Genomic DNA, 17,514 nt, shown 5'->3' with positions numbered 1-17,514 from the left:
AGATCCTGGCCCTCCTCTGTGTGACAACCTTTTAAGGATTTGAAGAGTGCTCTCATGTCTCCCCTCCATCTTCTCTTCTCCAGGCTAAACATGCCCAGTTCTTTCAGTCTCTCTTCATAGGGCTTTGTTTCCAGAGCCCTGATCATCCTGGTTGCCCTCCTCTGAACACGCTCCAGCTTGTCTGCATCCTTCTTGAATTGTAGAATCCCTTTCAGGAACTCCTCCTCCGCGCAACTGTGATTGCGTGGAAGAAGAGCCTGGGGCTGTGCCTGCTGCCCCTGCGCTGTCTGTAGAGGGGAGCCTGCTCTATGTGTATAGTCTTCCCCACCCTGTGATGCTGCATGATCGGGGTTCAGAAACACAGAGGCAGCCTGTCTGTGTAGGGCAGGCGTCCCTCTTCAGACCCTGCTCCCCCTCTGATGAGGATGGAGGGGGCAGAGAGAGCAGGGTCCCTGTTTTGGCACCCTATCTCTTTCCCCAAACTGTACCGAGATGAAAGGCAGCGGTGGGGAGGCTCCATGCGTGCAGTGGAAACTCGGTATTAGGCCCAGCACTGCCATGAGCCTGCACAAAAGTGCCTGTGGCCAAGAAGCACTGCGTAGTCCCCAGTGCCCCAGAACTCTCCTTTTGTCTGTAAGATGCTGTTTGGGAACAAACTATATTGCTTTGGTTTTTAAAATGCCTGTTTGATCAGAGGCAATCAGAGCTGTGTACTTTAGAAGACTACTGGGGTCACAAACAAAGGTGAAGAACTAAGTAGGAGCAGATGGATTTTTAATGATCAAATATCTTAAATCCATGCATATGTTCCCGCTAATGGGGAAAGGAAAGGGAAGGCCTGAAGTCTGTGCAAGGCAATGTTGTTGTTTTGAAAGTGTTCTCAAAGCACTCTGTGGGGCATCCGCTGCCCAACGACGGGACTCTTAAATGGCTCTGCAATTATGCTTTTCTTATTGTGTATCCTCACATCTGCTATACCCAGCTTCTGCTGAGAAGATTGCATGTTCTGTAAAGTGCTGGTTGGCAGAAAAGCTACAGAAGGGAAGACCGGAGACATCCTTTATTGTCTCTACTCAGCTCCTTCCCCTGTATTGATTAATTTAAGTTCATGGAGGATAGATGGGTCTCGCAACGGTATTAGCCATGATAGCTAAATACAACCCCCATTTTCAGAGGCACAGGGACTCTCTATTTCTTAAAGCCCTGCACTAGACACGTTACGCCCCACTGCAGTGCACAGAGGCACCTAAGCCCCTTGAGATGATAGAAATGCACAAAAATACCTCCCTCTCCCCAATAATATATGCCTTTGCTTTCCGAGGGGTATAAGGTGTTGGTTTTGTTTTTCCAAAACTCCCCTCACCCTTGGTTCATGTCAGTACCTGTGTGTTTGTGTGTGTGTTAAATGGACTTCAGGAGTCTTTAGCACAACTTTCAGCCATGACAATGACAGCAAGAAGACAACCGCAAGAAGAGTCTTGCTGGGACAGAGCCAATGTCCACTAGTCCAGCATCATGGTTTCTACAGTAGCCAACTAGACACTTCCAAGAAGTCCATCAGTAGGGCATGGTGGGAATCGCTAACCACCACTGTTGCTTCTGAAGATGGAGGTTCCATTGAGTGATCATGGTTAATACTGGCTGATAGACCAGAATTTGGATAAGCTAGTAATGGCCATTGTCGTGCTTTTGTGGCAGAAATTTTCCTAAATTACATGTTGCGTGATGACTGTTTTTCTCTAGTCTGATTAAGTTTGGCAGAGGGTGGAGGGACTTCTCAGAACAAACAGACTGTGCAAGCTGTGACTGTATGGATCAAAAGGTTCTTTTTGCAAGTTTTCACAAGTGGCAATCCATTTACAGAATTTGAGTTTCATAATGACAAGATTTTGGAAAGCTTAAAGTGCAGAATTAAGAGGTCCCCTTCTAATGCCTTCATCTACAGAAGAAGAGCCATGCTGGATCAGACCAAGGGTCCATCTAGTTCAGTGTTCTGTTCACACAGGAGCTCCAACCGGCTGCCCAGTGGAAATGCATAAGTAGGACATGAGTGCAATAGCATGTTCCCCAACAACAGGTGTACGTAGGCATACTGGTGGTAGCATGCAGCCATTATGACGAGGAGCCGCTGATAGCTTTATCCTCCATGAATTGGTTTAATGAACTTTAAAAGCCATCCAAATTGGTGGCCAACACTATGTCTTGTAGTAGCGAATTCCGTAGTTTTAACTCTGCCCGGTGTGAACAAGTACTTCCTTTTATCTGCCCTAAATCTCCCACCATTCAGCTTCAGGTTCCAATATTATGGGAGAGGTGTGGAGGAAGTCAATGGGGAGAAGTTGGTCACGCTCCCCACTTTCTCCACACCACAGATAATTTTGTACCCCTCTATCATGTCTTCCTGTTCTTGCCTTTTTCTCCCTAAGCTAAACTATGCCAGATGTTGTAACCTTTCCTTTCCTCAGCCCCTTGACCATTTCAGTTGCCCGTTTCTGCATCCTTTCTGCATCTTTTCCAACACTCCAATATCCTAGCACTTCCTTGAGCTGTTGACCGGTTCAGCATGTGCGCCCTTCCCTTCCGCTTTAAGCTTTGCGGATCAGGGTGCATTCATGGTGCTTCTCCTTCCATAGAAAGAGCGGGAGAGCTTGTTCCTTTAGGGGAGTGTTTGCTTGCCGGGGGTGGGGGTAACTGCACGGTCCTATACACATCTTCTGAGAAGTCGGTCCCAGTGAGTCCAACGGAGCTGATGTGTGTGTAGAACTGCAGCCTGTGTTCAGTTTGCTTACTGTACGGTATATAGCAGGAAGGGGAAGTCAAAGGAGGGGTGAATGCATGCTTAACTTGTTTACCATGATGTGTGGTTCTTTCCTCCTCAGGTTTAAAGGCCACACTCCTAATTCAGAAGAACTGCTCATTGATGAAGTACTGATGAGACCGGGCGGCCTGGCCCCAGTGATGAATGGCACTTGTGGGGGCCTGAGGTAATGCCTTGGTCTTGCTCTCCCCTACTAAAGTACTTCCATGTGCTGGTGTATTTTGTGATTTGTCTAACGGGCTTTACACAATGCTAAACAGCACGTTTTCTTTCACATCTGTGTGCTCTGTCTTTTTTCCTTTTGTGTGGGGATGAAATGCTTGGAGTCTGGAAGAATACATAGGGAAGGGAAGGAACCTCTAGTGCAAAGCACTTGAGTCATTGCTGACTCCTAGAGGGACGCCTGCTTTCGCTGACGTTTTCTTGGCAGACTTTGTAGTGGGGTGGTTTGCCGTTGCCTTCCCCAGTCGCTGTTACCTTTCCCCCAGCTAGCTGGGTACTTATTTTACCGACCTCGGGAGGATGGAAGGCTGAGTCGACCTGAGCCGGCTGCCTGAGAACCAGCTTCCGCTGGGATCGAACTCAGGCCATGGGGAGAGTTTCGGCTGCAGTAACTGCCGCTTACCACTCTGCGCCACACGAGGTACATCACGAGATGACAATGTAGTCCTTAAAGGGGAGGAGCAGGATTCTATGTCTTGAAGGTGGAGCTGGTAGTTACTGGAGAGTAGGGAGTGCTTCCTTGAATCCTGGACAAAGTGTCCACCTGCCTGCCTCTTTCCATTAATGAATGTAAAATGCAGGACTCCTTGCAACAAGCGTCAGTGCCAGGAGAGAAAGGGGCAATCACTGGGCAACCCCATCTCTGTTTCTGTTGGCTTTCTTATTGCTTGCCATGTACTTTGTCCAGGGCTGCAGATTGCCCCTCATCCCGTGGACTGGGTGATGTCTTGGTTGTTTTGTGATGTCCGAATCCAGAAACTTTGGGTTGTTTCATGGTTAAACAACTCAGAGTTAACCACAATCATGGGCAATTGTTGGGTTAACTCTGGGTTGCTTTACCATAATCAACCCAGAGTTTCCAGGTTTGGATGTCATGGAACAACCTGGGAATGCACCATCCCTGTTGATTAAATTGGAAGCAGCTCACACATGTGCTCATCCTTGGAATTGCTGCCATGTTGCGTGAACTAGGTCAGTGTTTTTGGACTCATTCGTACCCTGGACATCTTTAATCTGTAAGGCAAGTTAGCTTTTCTTCTCCTTGCGAATAGGATTGTCCTGCTCCCCAGGTAAAGATCTTCCTTATAAAACTATGAATGTGTCACTTTCTCATAGAGGTGGTAGCAGACTGACTCATCTCTTTTGGGTTTTTTTTTTGGGGTGGGTGAGTGGGTGGGTGTATCCCAAATGCAATACATTTATTTATTTATTTAAAATATTCATATCCCGCCCTATATCACTAAGATCTCAGGGCGGCGTACAGATAAAAACATACAGTGTAAAACAATAAATATACACAGTTAAAAACAAATTAAACCATAATCCAAGTTAAAACAATATATAATTTAAAAGCAATAGATGCAGTTAAAACGGTTAAAACCATGTGCCACTGAGTTTAACCATCAAAGGCTTTGTTAAAAAGCCATGTTTTTACTTGGTGTCGAAATGCAGTCAATGTTGGCGCCAATCGGGCCTCCAAGGGGAGGACATTCCACAGTCAGGGTGCCACCACAGAGAAAGCCCCCTCCCTTGTCCCATCATAACGTATATGTTGCGTTGGTGGGATGCGGAGAAGGGCTCCCCCAACAGATCTAAGGTCTTGGGCAGGCATATATAAGGAGAGGCGCTCTCTCAAGCATCGAGGTCCCAAGCCGTTTAGGGCTTTAAACGTCATTACCAGCACCTTGAATTCCGACCGGAAGCGTATAGGCAGCCAGTGCAGTTCCTTTAAGACCGGTGTTATGTGGGCTCTGTAAGATGTACTTGCCAGCAGTTCAGCTGCTGCATTTTGCACTAGCTGCAACTTCCGCGTACATAATTATTAGAAAATGCAATACATAATTATTAGAAAATGCAAGTATTAAAACCGGTATCTTATTCTGTTAGATAATCTACGCTCAAACATCCTCATGCCCTTTGACAGCAGGTGGATTAAAAACTGCAACAGTCCAAATAAATGTAGGGATGATAATGTGCTGTATGTGAAATTAGACTTTGAGATTCCACAAGATTGTCTTGTCTGTCTCTTTCTGTCTCACTCCCCTGATGGACCACGTAGTAGTTTTTCAACCTTAACGTGCACTTCTGCTTTCCCCCGGTCTCCGTGCCAGCTGGTTGTGAAGTTTGGCACCAAGATGTCAGAAAGTTTGTTTCCTGTATTCATTCATCAGCTCTGCAAAGGTTACCAGATGAATGCGCCCTAAATAATTTAATCTAATGTAAAGCCAGAGGAGGCTAAGACGACAAGTCCATTTGTCTCCTTTATGCATTTGAATATGGAAGTGATGTTTGCTTCAGTCTCTGAAAAGAGTGCTTGTGATTATTGGGGCTGGAGCATGGAGCTGAGCATCTAGACTGTGTCATTGAAATGCCAAAGACCTTTTCGCTGGGGGTAGGGGTGGGGGGTGGAACGAAAACACAAAGGAAAAGAAGTTCCCTACCTTCCAGTTACATGAACATCTCGCACAGAAAAAAAAAAAAACTCAGCTAAGCAAGACTCCTTTTCTTTCTAATGGGTCTTGCTGTTCTTCATTATACTTCCGTGTTTTTTTTTTTTTAAATGGGGGGGTTTAAAAGTATTTAAAATATTAAAGCTGCTCAAGCGAAACATTAGAGTTTTGAAAGAAAATAAATGATACAATCAACATCCGAAAAACATATTTTTTATAATTAACTTCTCATTTGAGCTAATTATCTACAATTACCAAATCTAATTGCAATTTATTCTCTATTATCTGTGGGAAGAATAGCAGGCGCGCGGGAATGTGTGCGCCTCGCCACTGTGAGCAAGGGCAAGAGGGAAAGGTCCCAATAACAGGCAAGGCTTTAATGGGAAAACAAAGGCAAATTGGCGTGGATGGCGGCGCTCGGTGCATGGAAGGTAATTCTCCGAAATGAGCGATACACTTTGAGAGGCATCTTGTAGTTCATAGAATCACAGAATCATAGAATAGCAGAGTTGGAAGGGGCCTACAAGGCCATCGAGTCCAACCCCCTGCTCAATGCAGGAATCCAACCTAAAGCATCCCTGACAGATGATTGTCCAGCTGCCCCTTTGGCACCCCAAAGTCTCTTCCCCACCTCTGCAATTGAAATCCTTTAATGGGAGATGCCAGAGGTTGAATCTTGGAACACGAAAAGCAGCTCTTTTGCCACTGAACTGTGGTATCACCACGGTTTTAGCTTGGGGGCCACTGGTTGACTTTTAAATCCTGTTCTAGAAGTGACCTCCCTGCTTATGAACCCATTAAGGCCAAGAACTGCCTCCTTGTTAGGTCAGATCAGGAGTCCTAGTCCAGGACTTTGCCCAGACTGTGGCCAGCCCACTGCCCCACTCCAGCTTTGGTGATTTCACCGAACGCTGCCCAAAAACCGCCCTGATTTTCTCCATGCCCGTATGAGCTAAAACCATTTAAAGAAAGGAATGAAAGCTGCAGTTCTTTAGAGGGCAAATCTCACCACAACTATCAGATTCTACTCCTGCATGGCGAAGGCGGTGTAGGTAAGGAACACACACCACCTCGCTTACAAGAACAGGGCATTGCGTAGCGCTGCGTTGCAACCGCTGAGTGAGTGGCCTGGGCCTGTCTCTCCTTCTAAGGCTTGCCCCAGTGCGAAAGGCACTTCAAGGTATTATCAAACCAGAACCACCTCCGATTGGATGCCTTAAAAACACACACTCCGTCTCTCCGATGCAGATGGTCTGCTACGTGCTCAAGTACCCACTCTGTGAGTATTCAGGAAGATCAATACATCCAGCCCCTGCCTTTGTGCACGCTCCCGACATCTGGGAGAGGTGGATTTCTTTCTTTCTGGCAAGCCGCTCTTCTGCCCTTGTATTTCAGCTTAAATTTTGAATATGAATACCTTGCGCCACGGTGGAAACGAATGTCATGCAGGCAGATGCCGTACTAATAATGGAGCGTCGCATAATTATGTCTCCTACTTCAAAGATCTCAGCCTTTTAGGTACCTTGTGTTGTTCCTTTTTTCCTCAGACCCACACGTACGATTCCGCTGCAAATCTCGTGCCTGGCTGCCTCAAGGCGGTAGGGGCATGAACCACTGGGGACTCCTTGTGCGCAAGCCACACTGAACCAGACAGGAGGGATGATGGCCACCAATTGGGATGGATTTTAAAGGGGATTGGACAAATTCCTGGAGGAAAAGGCTATCAGTGGCTATTATTATTATTATTATTATTATTATTATTATTATTATTATTATTATTATTATTTATATAGCACCATTAATGTACATGGTGCTGTACAGAGTAAAACAGTAAATAGCGAGACCCTGCCGCATAGGCTTACATTCTAATAAAATCATAATAAAGCAATGAGGAGGGTAAGAGAATGCACCAAACAGGCAGTATAAAAGTCAGAACAATTCAAGTTTTAAAAGCTTTAGGAAAAAGAAAAGTTTTTAGATGAGCTTTAAAAGCTGCGATTGAACTTGTAGTTCTCAAATGTTCTGGAAGAGCGTTCCAGGCGTAAGGGGCAGCCGAAGAAAATGGACGAAGCCGAGCAAGGGAAGTGGAGACCCTTGGGCAGGTGAGAAACATGGCATCAGAGGAGCGAAGAGCACGAGCGGGGCAATAGTGTGAGATGAGAGAGGAAAGATAGGAAGGAGCTAGACAGTGAAAAGCTTTGTAGGTCAACAGGAGAAGTTTATATTGGATTCTGAAGTGAATTGGAAGCCAATGAAGAGATTTCAGCAGTGGAGTAACATGGTCAGGGCGGCGAGCCAAGAAGATGATCTTAGCAGCAGAGTGGTGAACAGAAACCAACGGACTGATGTGAGAAGAAGGAAGGCCAGTGAGAAGAAGGTTGCAGTAGTCCAACCGAGAAATAACCAGTGCATGAACAAGCGTCTTGGCAGAAGAGACAGACAAAAATGATCGAATCCTGGCAATATTATACAGGAAAAAACGACAGGATTTAGCTACTGCCTCAATATGAGGAATAAAGGAGAGCGAGGAATCAAATGTAAAGCCAAGACTACGAGCTTCCTTGACTGGAGTAAGTGCTAACTCCACTGTGAGAGGCAGTATGCCTTTGTACACCACTTGCTGGAGATCCTGGGTGGTAGGGTGCTGTTGCACTTGAGTTATGCTTGTGAGTTTCCCATGGGCATCTGGTTGGCTGCTATGGGGACAGAATGATGGATTAAATGGACCCTGGATCTGATCCAGCATGGATCTTCTGATGTTCTTATGGAATGAGCTCCCCATAGAGGTCCACCTGGCGCCTACACTGTATTCCTTTCGTCACCAGCTGAAGACCTTTTTATTCTCTCAGTATTTTAACAACTAATTTTAACTTACATTTAAATTTTACTGTTTTAATTTATATCAACTTCTGCTGCATGGTTTTATTCTGGCTGTGCTTTTTATACTTTATTTTGTATTTGTGCTTTTAGATTGTTGGTTGTTTTATTAAGTTCTTCATGGTTTTAATTTTTGTGAACCGCCCAGAGAGCTTCGGCTATTGGGCGGTATAAAAAGGTAATAAATAAATAAATAAATTATAAGAAGAAGGACGTCTCCCCGTCGACCCCAATAGCATTTCCTTGGGGAGTTGAGATTTTTACAAGCTGCTACATTTTGTTTAGGGTCTGAGTGTGATATTTTACCCCAAGGATAGTTTTCTTCCCCAGCGTGGATTGACGAGTGCCAGTGGGTTGTAAACGATACTGTGGGGCTACAACTGGAGTGACTTGGGTTTACCTTGCCTCGGGGATGAAGGGTGCTGCATCAATGTCGCACAAGCCATGTACTCTCAGCCTACCACCCATGGTTGTTGTGAGGGTAAACATGGGATAATCCCTATAGAAGAATGGGATACAAATGTAAGGAGAATTCATCGTTGTGACCCTGTGGACCTTCTCCCTTGTCTTCCAAAGAGCAGTCTATATCCTTCAGATTGAGGGGAGACATGGGAGCACTCTTCAAATACTTAAAAGGTTGTCACACAGAGGAGGGCCAGGATCTCTTCTCGATCCTCCCAGAGTGCAGGTCATGGAATAACGGGCTCAAGTTAAAGGAAGCCAGATTCCAGATGGACAGCAGAAAAAACTTCCTGACTGTTAGAGCAGTACAACAATGGAACCAGTGACCTAGGGAAGTTGTGGGCTCTCCCACACTAGAGGCCTTCAAGAGGGATGCTTTAGGGTGGATTCCTGCATTGAGCAGGGGGTTGGACTTGATGGCCCCTTCCAACTCTGCTATTCTATGATTCTATGTCACCTCCCCTTCACTTAGGAGCAGGGCCGAGCGTTTACACTTCTTCCAAATGGAGGACAGGGGCTTCCTCGCCCTCCCAGGCTAGCTCTCCTATGTGCTAGTGAAGCAGGGGCTTTGTTGACTCCATGTTGGCTGTTTCGCCCTCCACTCTTTTCCCCCAGGGCAGATGTGCACCCTTCCCCACTAAAGAAAGGAACAGAATCTCTCTATTCCTGGCTGCCACCTTGCCCTCTCCCTCGCTGGCAAAGCACACTGTATGGAAAGAGGATGCCATGCCAGTTGTGCTCAGTAGGTATCTGCTGCTGGTATCACAATACAAATAAACTGGTTTAGTGGGGTGTCGCCAGCAAGGCCCTAAAAATAAGTCTGTGACTTGATGTCTCTGATGGAACTGTGGCCTTCTCCTGCGCAGGTGTCCTCAGAGGAGTTTCCATTCTCTCCTCCCCACCCCGGTGATTCGCACCCCCTGGTTTTTCTCAGCTGACACTCTCGTTTTGGGTGTCTTGAGGAGGTTCCGTCTTGCTCCGGAGTGTGACTTCCCCCTCTGGTGTTTTTAGCTAGCTGGAAATGTCAAACACAACATTTCATAGCACTTTCCCCTCTCCGTGAATGTGCGTTGTTATGGTGATCATTCTGGAAAGGGAGCGAAGCCGGTTCTTTCCGAAGATTTTGTTTATGGCATCGCTGTTCGGAATGCCTCGTAAGGGAAGGGGGTGTGCGGGGTGTGTGTGATGTGTGGTGGCGCTGAAGGGAATGATTTCTGCTGCTTGTTAAAAACACATTATGCCAGTTATTTTATAGAATTGCTGAACTTTCCAGTGGGAGGGTGTCTTTGCGTCAGTCACACACCCAAACATGTCTTGGTTTACTCTGCCTTTTGCATCCTGATGTAATCAAGGGAGCCTAATGCAAACGAATACCCCTTCTCCCCCTCCCAGCTCCTGAGCAGCCCCCTACATTTTTTCTCTAGGCTCGAATTCCCCCCCCCTCCCCAAATTCCACGCACACAGTTCCATCCTGCGGCTCACCTCTTTCCCTCCTGGGGCTACCTGTCAATTCTTCTCAATCATGACACACATCACATCCTGCTATTTCAGCTTCTGGGTCTCTGGAGAAGTAGGTGCCAGTTGTGCCCGCGTTCAGCTGGGGCCGCCAAACCCTGATCCTCCTGCGAGTTGCCCCCAGTCTCTCGAGGTGCATTTAATAACACCTTCAGCCACCTCCTCGGCTCCGTGAATATACTTAAGAGAGACTTGGGCTTTCTCCCCCTCTCCTTTCCTTCCATCCTTCCTTCTGAGCGGTTTTAAACTGGCATTTTGACAGCCTCAAATGAACTCTGTTTGCAAATGGTTTTCAAGGTTTTTCTCTCTCCTTTTCTTTAGTTAACTAAAATTTCGGCTTTAACCCACTTGTCACTATCTCTTCGAACAGCCAAGCTTACCTGCCGGTGCCAGATTGGTTTATGTTGATGCTCGCAGCCTTTGGAAGGGGTGGGGTGGGGGGGAACAGAGCCAGAGCCACTTATTTGGTCAATGAAATGTCCCTTTACAGATCTACACAAAAGTGCAAATGCTGACTTATCGGTAGATACAAATCTGACTTGTCAATAAGTGCCGTATCTCTGCAACAGATGGACGCCCATTGCCCATTGTTGCATAACAGATGTCTATATAGTGGATTTATCTCATTACCAGCACAAATAGGCTCCACAACTGGCAGCCTTTGGCGGAGGGGGCATTTGCTCTTCAGAGCCTTCTCTGGAAGCTGCGGTCTGACCATCTGACATGGCTTACATTCCGGGCTGGCATGTTTCAAATTCCTAAGTGCCGGCTTCAATTTCTTGGGAGCCAACAGCTGACCTTAGCCAGCATCCGTGCCAACGCCTCTGCCGAACGTTTTCCACGGTTGCCTGCGCAACCTCACTTGGGAACATGGTCACCCAAGAACTCACCCAAACAACTCCCAAGAAGCAGAAGCAGATTTGGTAGCAGTGGAGACTGTGACGCCATCTTCTGCTTTTGCCAGAAAGGACCAGTTTGAACAAAGATCTTCAAGGCCAGCTTGAAGAAAAGCAAATTGCTGGAGTCAGGCCTGGAAGTAACTGAAGCATGGATCAATGTAGCAAGGCCCGACTTGATAAGAGAGGAAAAGATCTCCTTAGTGGAAGATGACACTCCTACCAACACCTCTCCCTGGGCCCAGGACCACTCCCATGTTCTACCCCCTGCCTGTGATTGATCAATGGATGCCCATTGCCGCATAACAGACGTCTGTATAGTGGTTTTAACTCAGTCCCGGGCAGTTCACCCATATCTGTGACTTAAAAAACTTAAGCTTCCTGACATTGAGAGTGGATGGCGAGGAATCATATTACCTGCTATCACCTTGGATTAAGATTTCCTGAAGCAGCTGGAACAGGCCACTGGATATGGAATCAGTGACCTAGGGAGGTTGTGGGCTCTCCCACCCTAGAGGCCTTCAAGAGGCAGCTGGACAACCATCTGTCAGGGATGCTTTAGGGTGGATTCCTGCATTGAGCAGGGGGTTGGACTGGATGGCCTTATAGGCCCCTTCCAACTCTGCTATTCTATGATTCTATATTGGACAGGAAGTTCCTGCAGCTTGGATTCAAACAGACTCCTTTTAAGTTCTTATCCTACAACCTGTGTGCTTATTTTAATTCTTGTTCCCCGCTCCAGAGAAAACGGGAGTTGCTTAAAAATCTTCAGCGGAATGAATAAAAGCTCCATCTCCTGCCGTTTCTGTCCTTGACTAGACCGTCAACTCCATGTTTTCCTCCTCCTGCTTGCTTGATCATGGCTGTGCTCCAGCACAGAAAGCGCTCCGCACGGCGTCCTGTGCCTTGTCACTTGCAGATAGAGAAACTTCAGAGGAACATCTCAGTGGGTTAGGGCGCCTCCCCACCCCCCCTGCCGCCCCAGGCTACTTTGGCTTGAGTGAGATTTCATTTTATTGTTTTAATTTTTTATTCCAGTGTACTCCACGCTTCTCTTTTGACCAACTTGCTCCCGCAGGGATCTTTCCCGGTGTGTCGTGGTATTTTGAATCGAGCTGTGCAGCTTTCTGTCGGTGCCAGGCCTTTCCCAAACTGTCCATTATGCTTACAAGAGTGCTAATTTTTTTTCCCAGAGCCACACAGAGAAAATGTTAGATTCGACTTGGCTGATTTGTTCTTCGCTCTGCTCCCGTGGTGAAGAGGATTGATTTTTGTGTTTCTTTTGATGTTTGGCTTGCTTTCCTTTGGAACGCAATGCTTTGGACCTTAATCCTTTAACCTTGAATCTGAGCACCACGGCTTCGCCGAGGGATCAACCTTTTTTTTTTTTTTTTTTTTGATGGAGGAACGAACTACCCTTTTGTTCTATCGGATCAGCTGGGAGTGGTGATGTGTAGCGAGATGGATCTTCAGACAATTTATTTCTCTGCTATTAAGGGGTTTATACGTGTTGGAGAGATTTAGTGAGGAATGGTTGATCCGACTGCCTGAGAGGCTGCGTTGTGAATCAGAAGGTCTCTGGTTCGAATCTCACCTCTGCCATAAGTTTTCTAGGTTTGCCTTGGGTCAGCCGCTATCAGCCTTGGCCCACAGCCTGAGGATGGTGATAATACTGCCTTCCCTTACGGTAAGGTGGGCAACCCTTTTACCCTTGAGGGCTGAATTCCTTCAGGAGGAATGTATGGGGCTGGGCATGACTGGGAGCAGTGGTGTAGAGGCCCAGTGCTCTCCCTCTCCCCTGTCGTCCCCCACTTGCATACGTACTCATCTCTGGCACATTTTTGTTGGCCCCGTTCATTTTATATTCTGTTTTTCCAGGATATGCCATTCAAGGTGGCTTATAGCATATTAAAAAAAAAACTGCCATCAAATATTATAAATAAAAAATGCAATATATTCAACGCTAATAAAAACCAATCAAGCAGGTGCTGCTTCAGGGGGAGAAACGCTGTTCCAACCAAGTTTTCTTTTCATTTTATCTTCTTCATAGAATCATAGAATAGCAGAGTTGGAAGGGGCCTACAAGGCCATCGAGTCCAACCCCCTGCTCAATGCAGGAATCCACCCTAAAGCATCCCTGACACAGGGTTGTCCAGCTGCCTCTTGAAGGCCTCCAGTGTGGTAGAGGCCACCACCTCCCTAGGTGACTGATTCCATTGTCATACTGCTCTAACAGTCAGGAAGTTTTCCCTGAGGTCCAGCTGGTTTCTGGTTATCTGGTTTGTTTTGCTGTAAACTTGTATTTAGTATATTTTTGAGTATTATTGTGATGTTGTTGATTAGTATATTGTTAAATATTGTTGTAGTTCTAATTTTTGTAAACCGCCCAGAGAGCTTCGGCTGTTGGGCGGTATAAAAATGCAATAAATGAAATGAAATGAAATACAGCATCAGAAAAATGTTCAAAGACAGATCCATATTTGTCAAACCTTAAGTCTCAGGGCTTCAAGTCAAAGGCCTGGTGGGAAGGGGTCTTTGTGTGTAGTCTAGAGGTTTCAGCAAAAGGAGCCAGGAGCATCTTCCATGGGGAGTTCTGCAACATGGGTACCAATATTAGAGGGAGTTCTGTTTCTAGTGTAGCCAATTTTATCTAAGGCAGGCAGCGGTACCCAAAGTAAGTATGGGACAGGTTTTTCAGTAAGGCATCCCAGTTCCCATTTTATTTCCTGGAAATAAACGGATAACTAGTGGTGGTCCTATAGCATTGTTTTTGCATGCTCTATGTAGCCAGCACCAGATAGAGGCTGTGTTGCCACATGTCATACCAGCTGATGCTTTCAGGAAGTACAGCATATTACAATCTTCAGTAAAGAAATCATCAGCGCACGCAAACCACGATGCCCTTAAAGGTGTGCAGTTGGAGTTCCATCTGCAACGGATAAAACGCACGCCTGGCCTCAGCCCCACCTCAGCATCTAGGAGCGATGCAGGGGCACTCCCAGGCTGTGACTCAAAGCAGACTCTGGTCTGATTTGCGTTCCATCTCTTACGTCGCCTGACTGAATTGATTCATCCGCAGAGCCTGGCGTGGAGCGTTGCCCCCTCCCCAGCCCGGCTTTTCTGGGAGCCACGTGTGTTCTGCCCTGGGTGCCCTCGGAAGTGGAGAACCCACACAGGGCTCTCTGTCTAAGGCACTGGGCGAGAGTGGGGTGAAAGCCGTGGGTGTTGTAAGGGTAGGATAACGCCTACAGGCCTGGGGACCGTAGATGGGCTTGCAAATTCATGGCGGTTGCAAGCCGGGGATCCAGCTGTCAACTAGTTTTTTTTCTGGAGAGCCCCTCTGAAGGAGGGAAAATGGGTGACCCATGAGGCCGTTGCCTTAACAATAGCCTTCTGTGCTCTCCTGCTGCTGCTGCTTCTTATAACCTCCTTACCTTGCTTCCATCTCTGCCTCTCTCTCTCTCTCTGATTCCTTCTGAACTGGCTGTTCTCTGGCAGGCAAGGAAGCTACCTGATGGGCACGCAGTGCCTTTGGCCCAAAGGTTGGCAGTGCCAGATGCCTTGCCTAGTTGAAGTCTGTTAGGCCCTGCCCATTTGCTCAGGCTGTAGCTGCTGCTCACAGGGATCCACCATCAACCCTAATAGCTAGTTCATTTGATCCAGTCCTCTGGATGTGCACAGTCTGTCACCGCTACTGCGCCTTGGCTTGCCAGCTGCTAAAGCTGATTTTTGGATAAGGGCCCCCAAAGCTCAGCAAGTTATGGAAATGGGTCTGTGGCAGCTGATGGACAAATGAGAAAGGGGGGGGGGGAAGAAACAACCATTAAAGCTTCTCAAAGGGCAGCGTTTGTGGCAGCAGCTGCTCTTTCTCCCTGCCCAGCGTCAAGAACGGCTCCGTGGGCAGCGGGAAGAGTCTGGAGTGCTGGATTTTTATAGGATCATTAATTATATGTTATAAGGCAGCTAAGGATGGCATTCGTGGTGTGATGAATTTCATTATAAATGGCCTTTTCATATTCTTCATCTCATTATATTCAGTCCTTGTGACCCGGAGTTTAGCGGAAGTTATTGTTCGGGTTAACTTTCATTTAGCAGCCATCCTAATTTTAGAAGCTGTATGATCTTTAGATTTTATGGAGAGACAGTGTACTTACGTGTGTGTGTGTGTGTTTTGCAGTATAATCTCCCTCTTGCAAAGGTGTGTGTGTGTGTGTGTGTGTGTGTGTGTGTGTGAAACAATTTCATCCCTTGCAGAGAAAGGATTTAGGCACGTCTTGATTTGCTCAAAGGTCTTCTCTGCCTTATCCCCTGGGTAACCCCATCCACCTACACAGATTCAGCTATCATCTCTATGCCAATGACTTTTAAATCCACAGCTCTGCTTTGTCTCACATACAACTGTCTCTCCGAAACATAATCTTGGTTGTCTAGCCAACAGCTCAACCTTAATCTTGCTAAAAAGGAACTCCTTATTTTTCTTCCTAAAGCCCTTTCCTCTTTGGTGTTGACACCATTACATTCCCTCCTTGTTTTGTGGGCTTATGAGTGGAGGTGGGGGTTCTGCTCCTTCTCCTCCACTTTCTAACAAACTCTTGTCAAACTTTTATCATCAGAATGTCTGAAACCACGGCGTCAAACCCTGTGCATCTCTATCGTGGCTATGTTAAACTCCCCCCCATCCCAGTAGGCTTTTCACAGCCTGTCTCACTTTTGCTTAACGTTCAAGGTGTACTTTTACGCTACGCTACACAGGAGCCCATGAACAAGGCTCCATGTAGTGAGAAATCTCCAGGTGACTGTAGTGGCTGGTTGCTCTGATAGCTGCTACAGTCACTTGTGGAGAGCCTCCTTCCGAACCTCTCTCAGTCCCACCAATGGCTGTTTGACTGCCTCAGGTAGCATTTGGGTGCTTCTTGGATCTAAAGCAGCAGAGAGTAATAGTGCTGCTAGAGGGATGGCAAGCCGTCAGGCAGCTTGTGGTGATACAGACAAAGATCTGACTCTACAGTCTCCATTAGCTGTTTGAATAGCTAGCTGCTGCAGTCATTTGCTAACTCCTCATCACACGGAGCTTCATATATGGACTCCTAGTTGAACCCAGACTTTAGAATTTACATTGACAATTAAAATTGGGAGACTTATAAAATTGGGAAGAACTCTTCTTTGCGGCTGTTGGTCTTGTTGATTATTTATTTATTTTTATTTATTTATTTGATTACATTTATATACTGCCTCACAGCTGAAGCTCTCTGGGCGGTTCACAAAAGTTAAAACAGTAAACATTAAAAAGTACACAAAATTTAATAACCATCAGAAACATAAAAACAACAGCATAAAAACAAGAGTATCCATTTAAAAAACAACAGTTCTGGGGTCCATTAAAAAACAAACTCAGCATTGTTAAATGCTGTTAAATGCCTGGGAGAAGAGAAAAGTCTTGACCTGGCGCTGAAAAGATAACAATGTTGGCGCCAGGCGAGCCTCATTGGGGAGATCATTCCATAATTGGGGGGCCACCACTGAGAAGGCCCTCTCCCTTGTTGCCATCCTCCGAGCTTCCCTCAGAGTAGGCACTCGGAGGAGGACCTTAGATGTGAGCGCAGTGTACGGGTAGGTTCATGTCGGGAGAGGCGTGTGCCTTCAAAGCCTTGCATGAAACGGCAGTTATCCAGAAATATTTTGGGTGTCCTGCTTTCTAAATGTACTCTAGCGTTAGGAACTGAGTTGGTCCCACAGATACAGTGAGTCAATACCTTTATGGGGCTCAAAGTTTTTATGGGGAGCCAACTTTTAAACTCAACACTGACAGAACTCTCATTTGGGTATAGATATTCAAAGTCAGGAGAAATACATGATAATACATGTCTAAGCTTGAGATAAATTAGTAACTTTGAGTAAGAAATAGAAAGATTTGAGCAGGTAGTATTCTGACAGATTAGAAATCTCCTGGTCTTGATGGACCTCCCACTCCAAAATGCAGCATTTGGGGGGGGGGGGATTGCAAAATTTGTTCAGGACGCTGCTGCAAGGAAGCACGAGGGAACCAGATGGCAAAGTGTTTTTCTCTCTCCGGAACTATTTGGGCCTCATATAATCCTTATAAAGCAGAGAAAACTAATCAGACGGGCCATTTTGTTAACAGAGCTGGAGGGAAATTTGGATAGCATGCTTGATAAAGAGACATTTCTAGTCAGTTTGAATGGTCTCCAGACAAGGCCCATCTCTGAATGCCTGAAGGACATTCATCGGATGCTCAATGGCAGGGAGTACGGGG

At 46.4% G+C, this 17,514-nt stretch overlaps 1 protein-coding gene across 2 annotated transcripts in view; it reads left to right on the top strand.

Moving 5' to 3' along the window:
• KIAA1328 (KIAA1328 ortholog) overlaps window positions 1-17,514 on the top strand; it is a 266,686-nt gene that overhangs the window by 177,094 nt on the left and 72,078 nt on the right. Inside the window, exon 8 of one of the 2 annotated variants that reach the window (XM_063128320.1) lies at window positions 2,880-2,984. The exons of the other annotated variant lie outside the window; for it this stretch is intronic. Coding sequence (XP_062984390.1) covers window positions 2,880-2,984 — 105 coding nt within the window. The remainder of the gene's footprint in view (window positions 1-2,879; window positions 2,985-17,514) is intronic. 2 annotated transcript variants of the gene reach the window in all.

This window comes from Elgaria multicarinata, chromosome 6 (genome assembly GCF_023053635.1).
Source record: "Elgaria multicarinata webbii isolate HBS135686 ecotype San Diego chromosome 6, rElgMul1.1.pri, whole genome shotgun sequence".
NCBI classification, from domain to species: Eukaryota; Metazoa; Chordata; class Lepidosauria; order Squamata; family Anguidae; genus Elgaria; species Elgaria multicarinata.
Note: the sequence above shows the minus strand (reverse complement) of the source record. Positions and strands in the feature narration are given on the sequence as shown.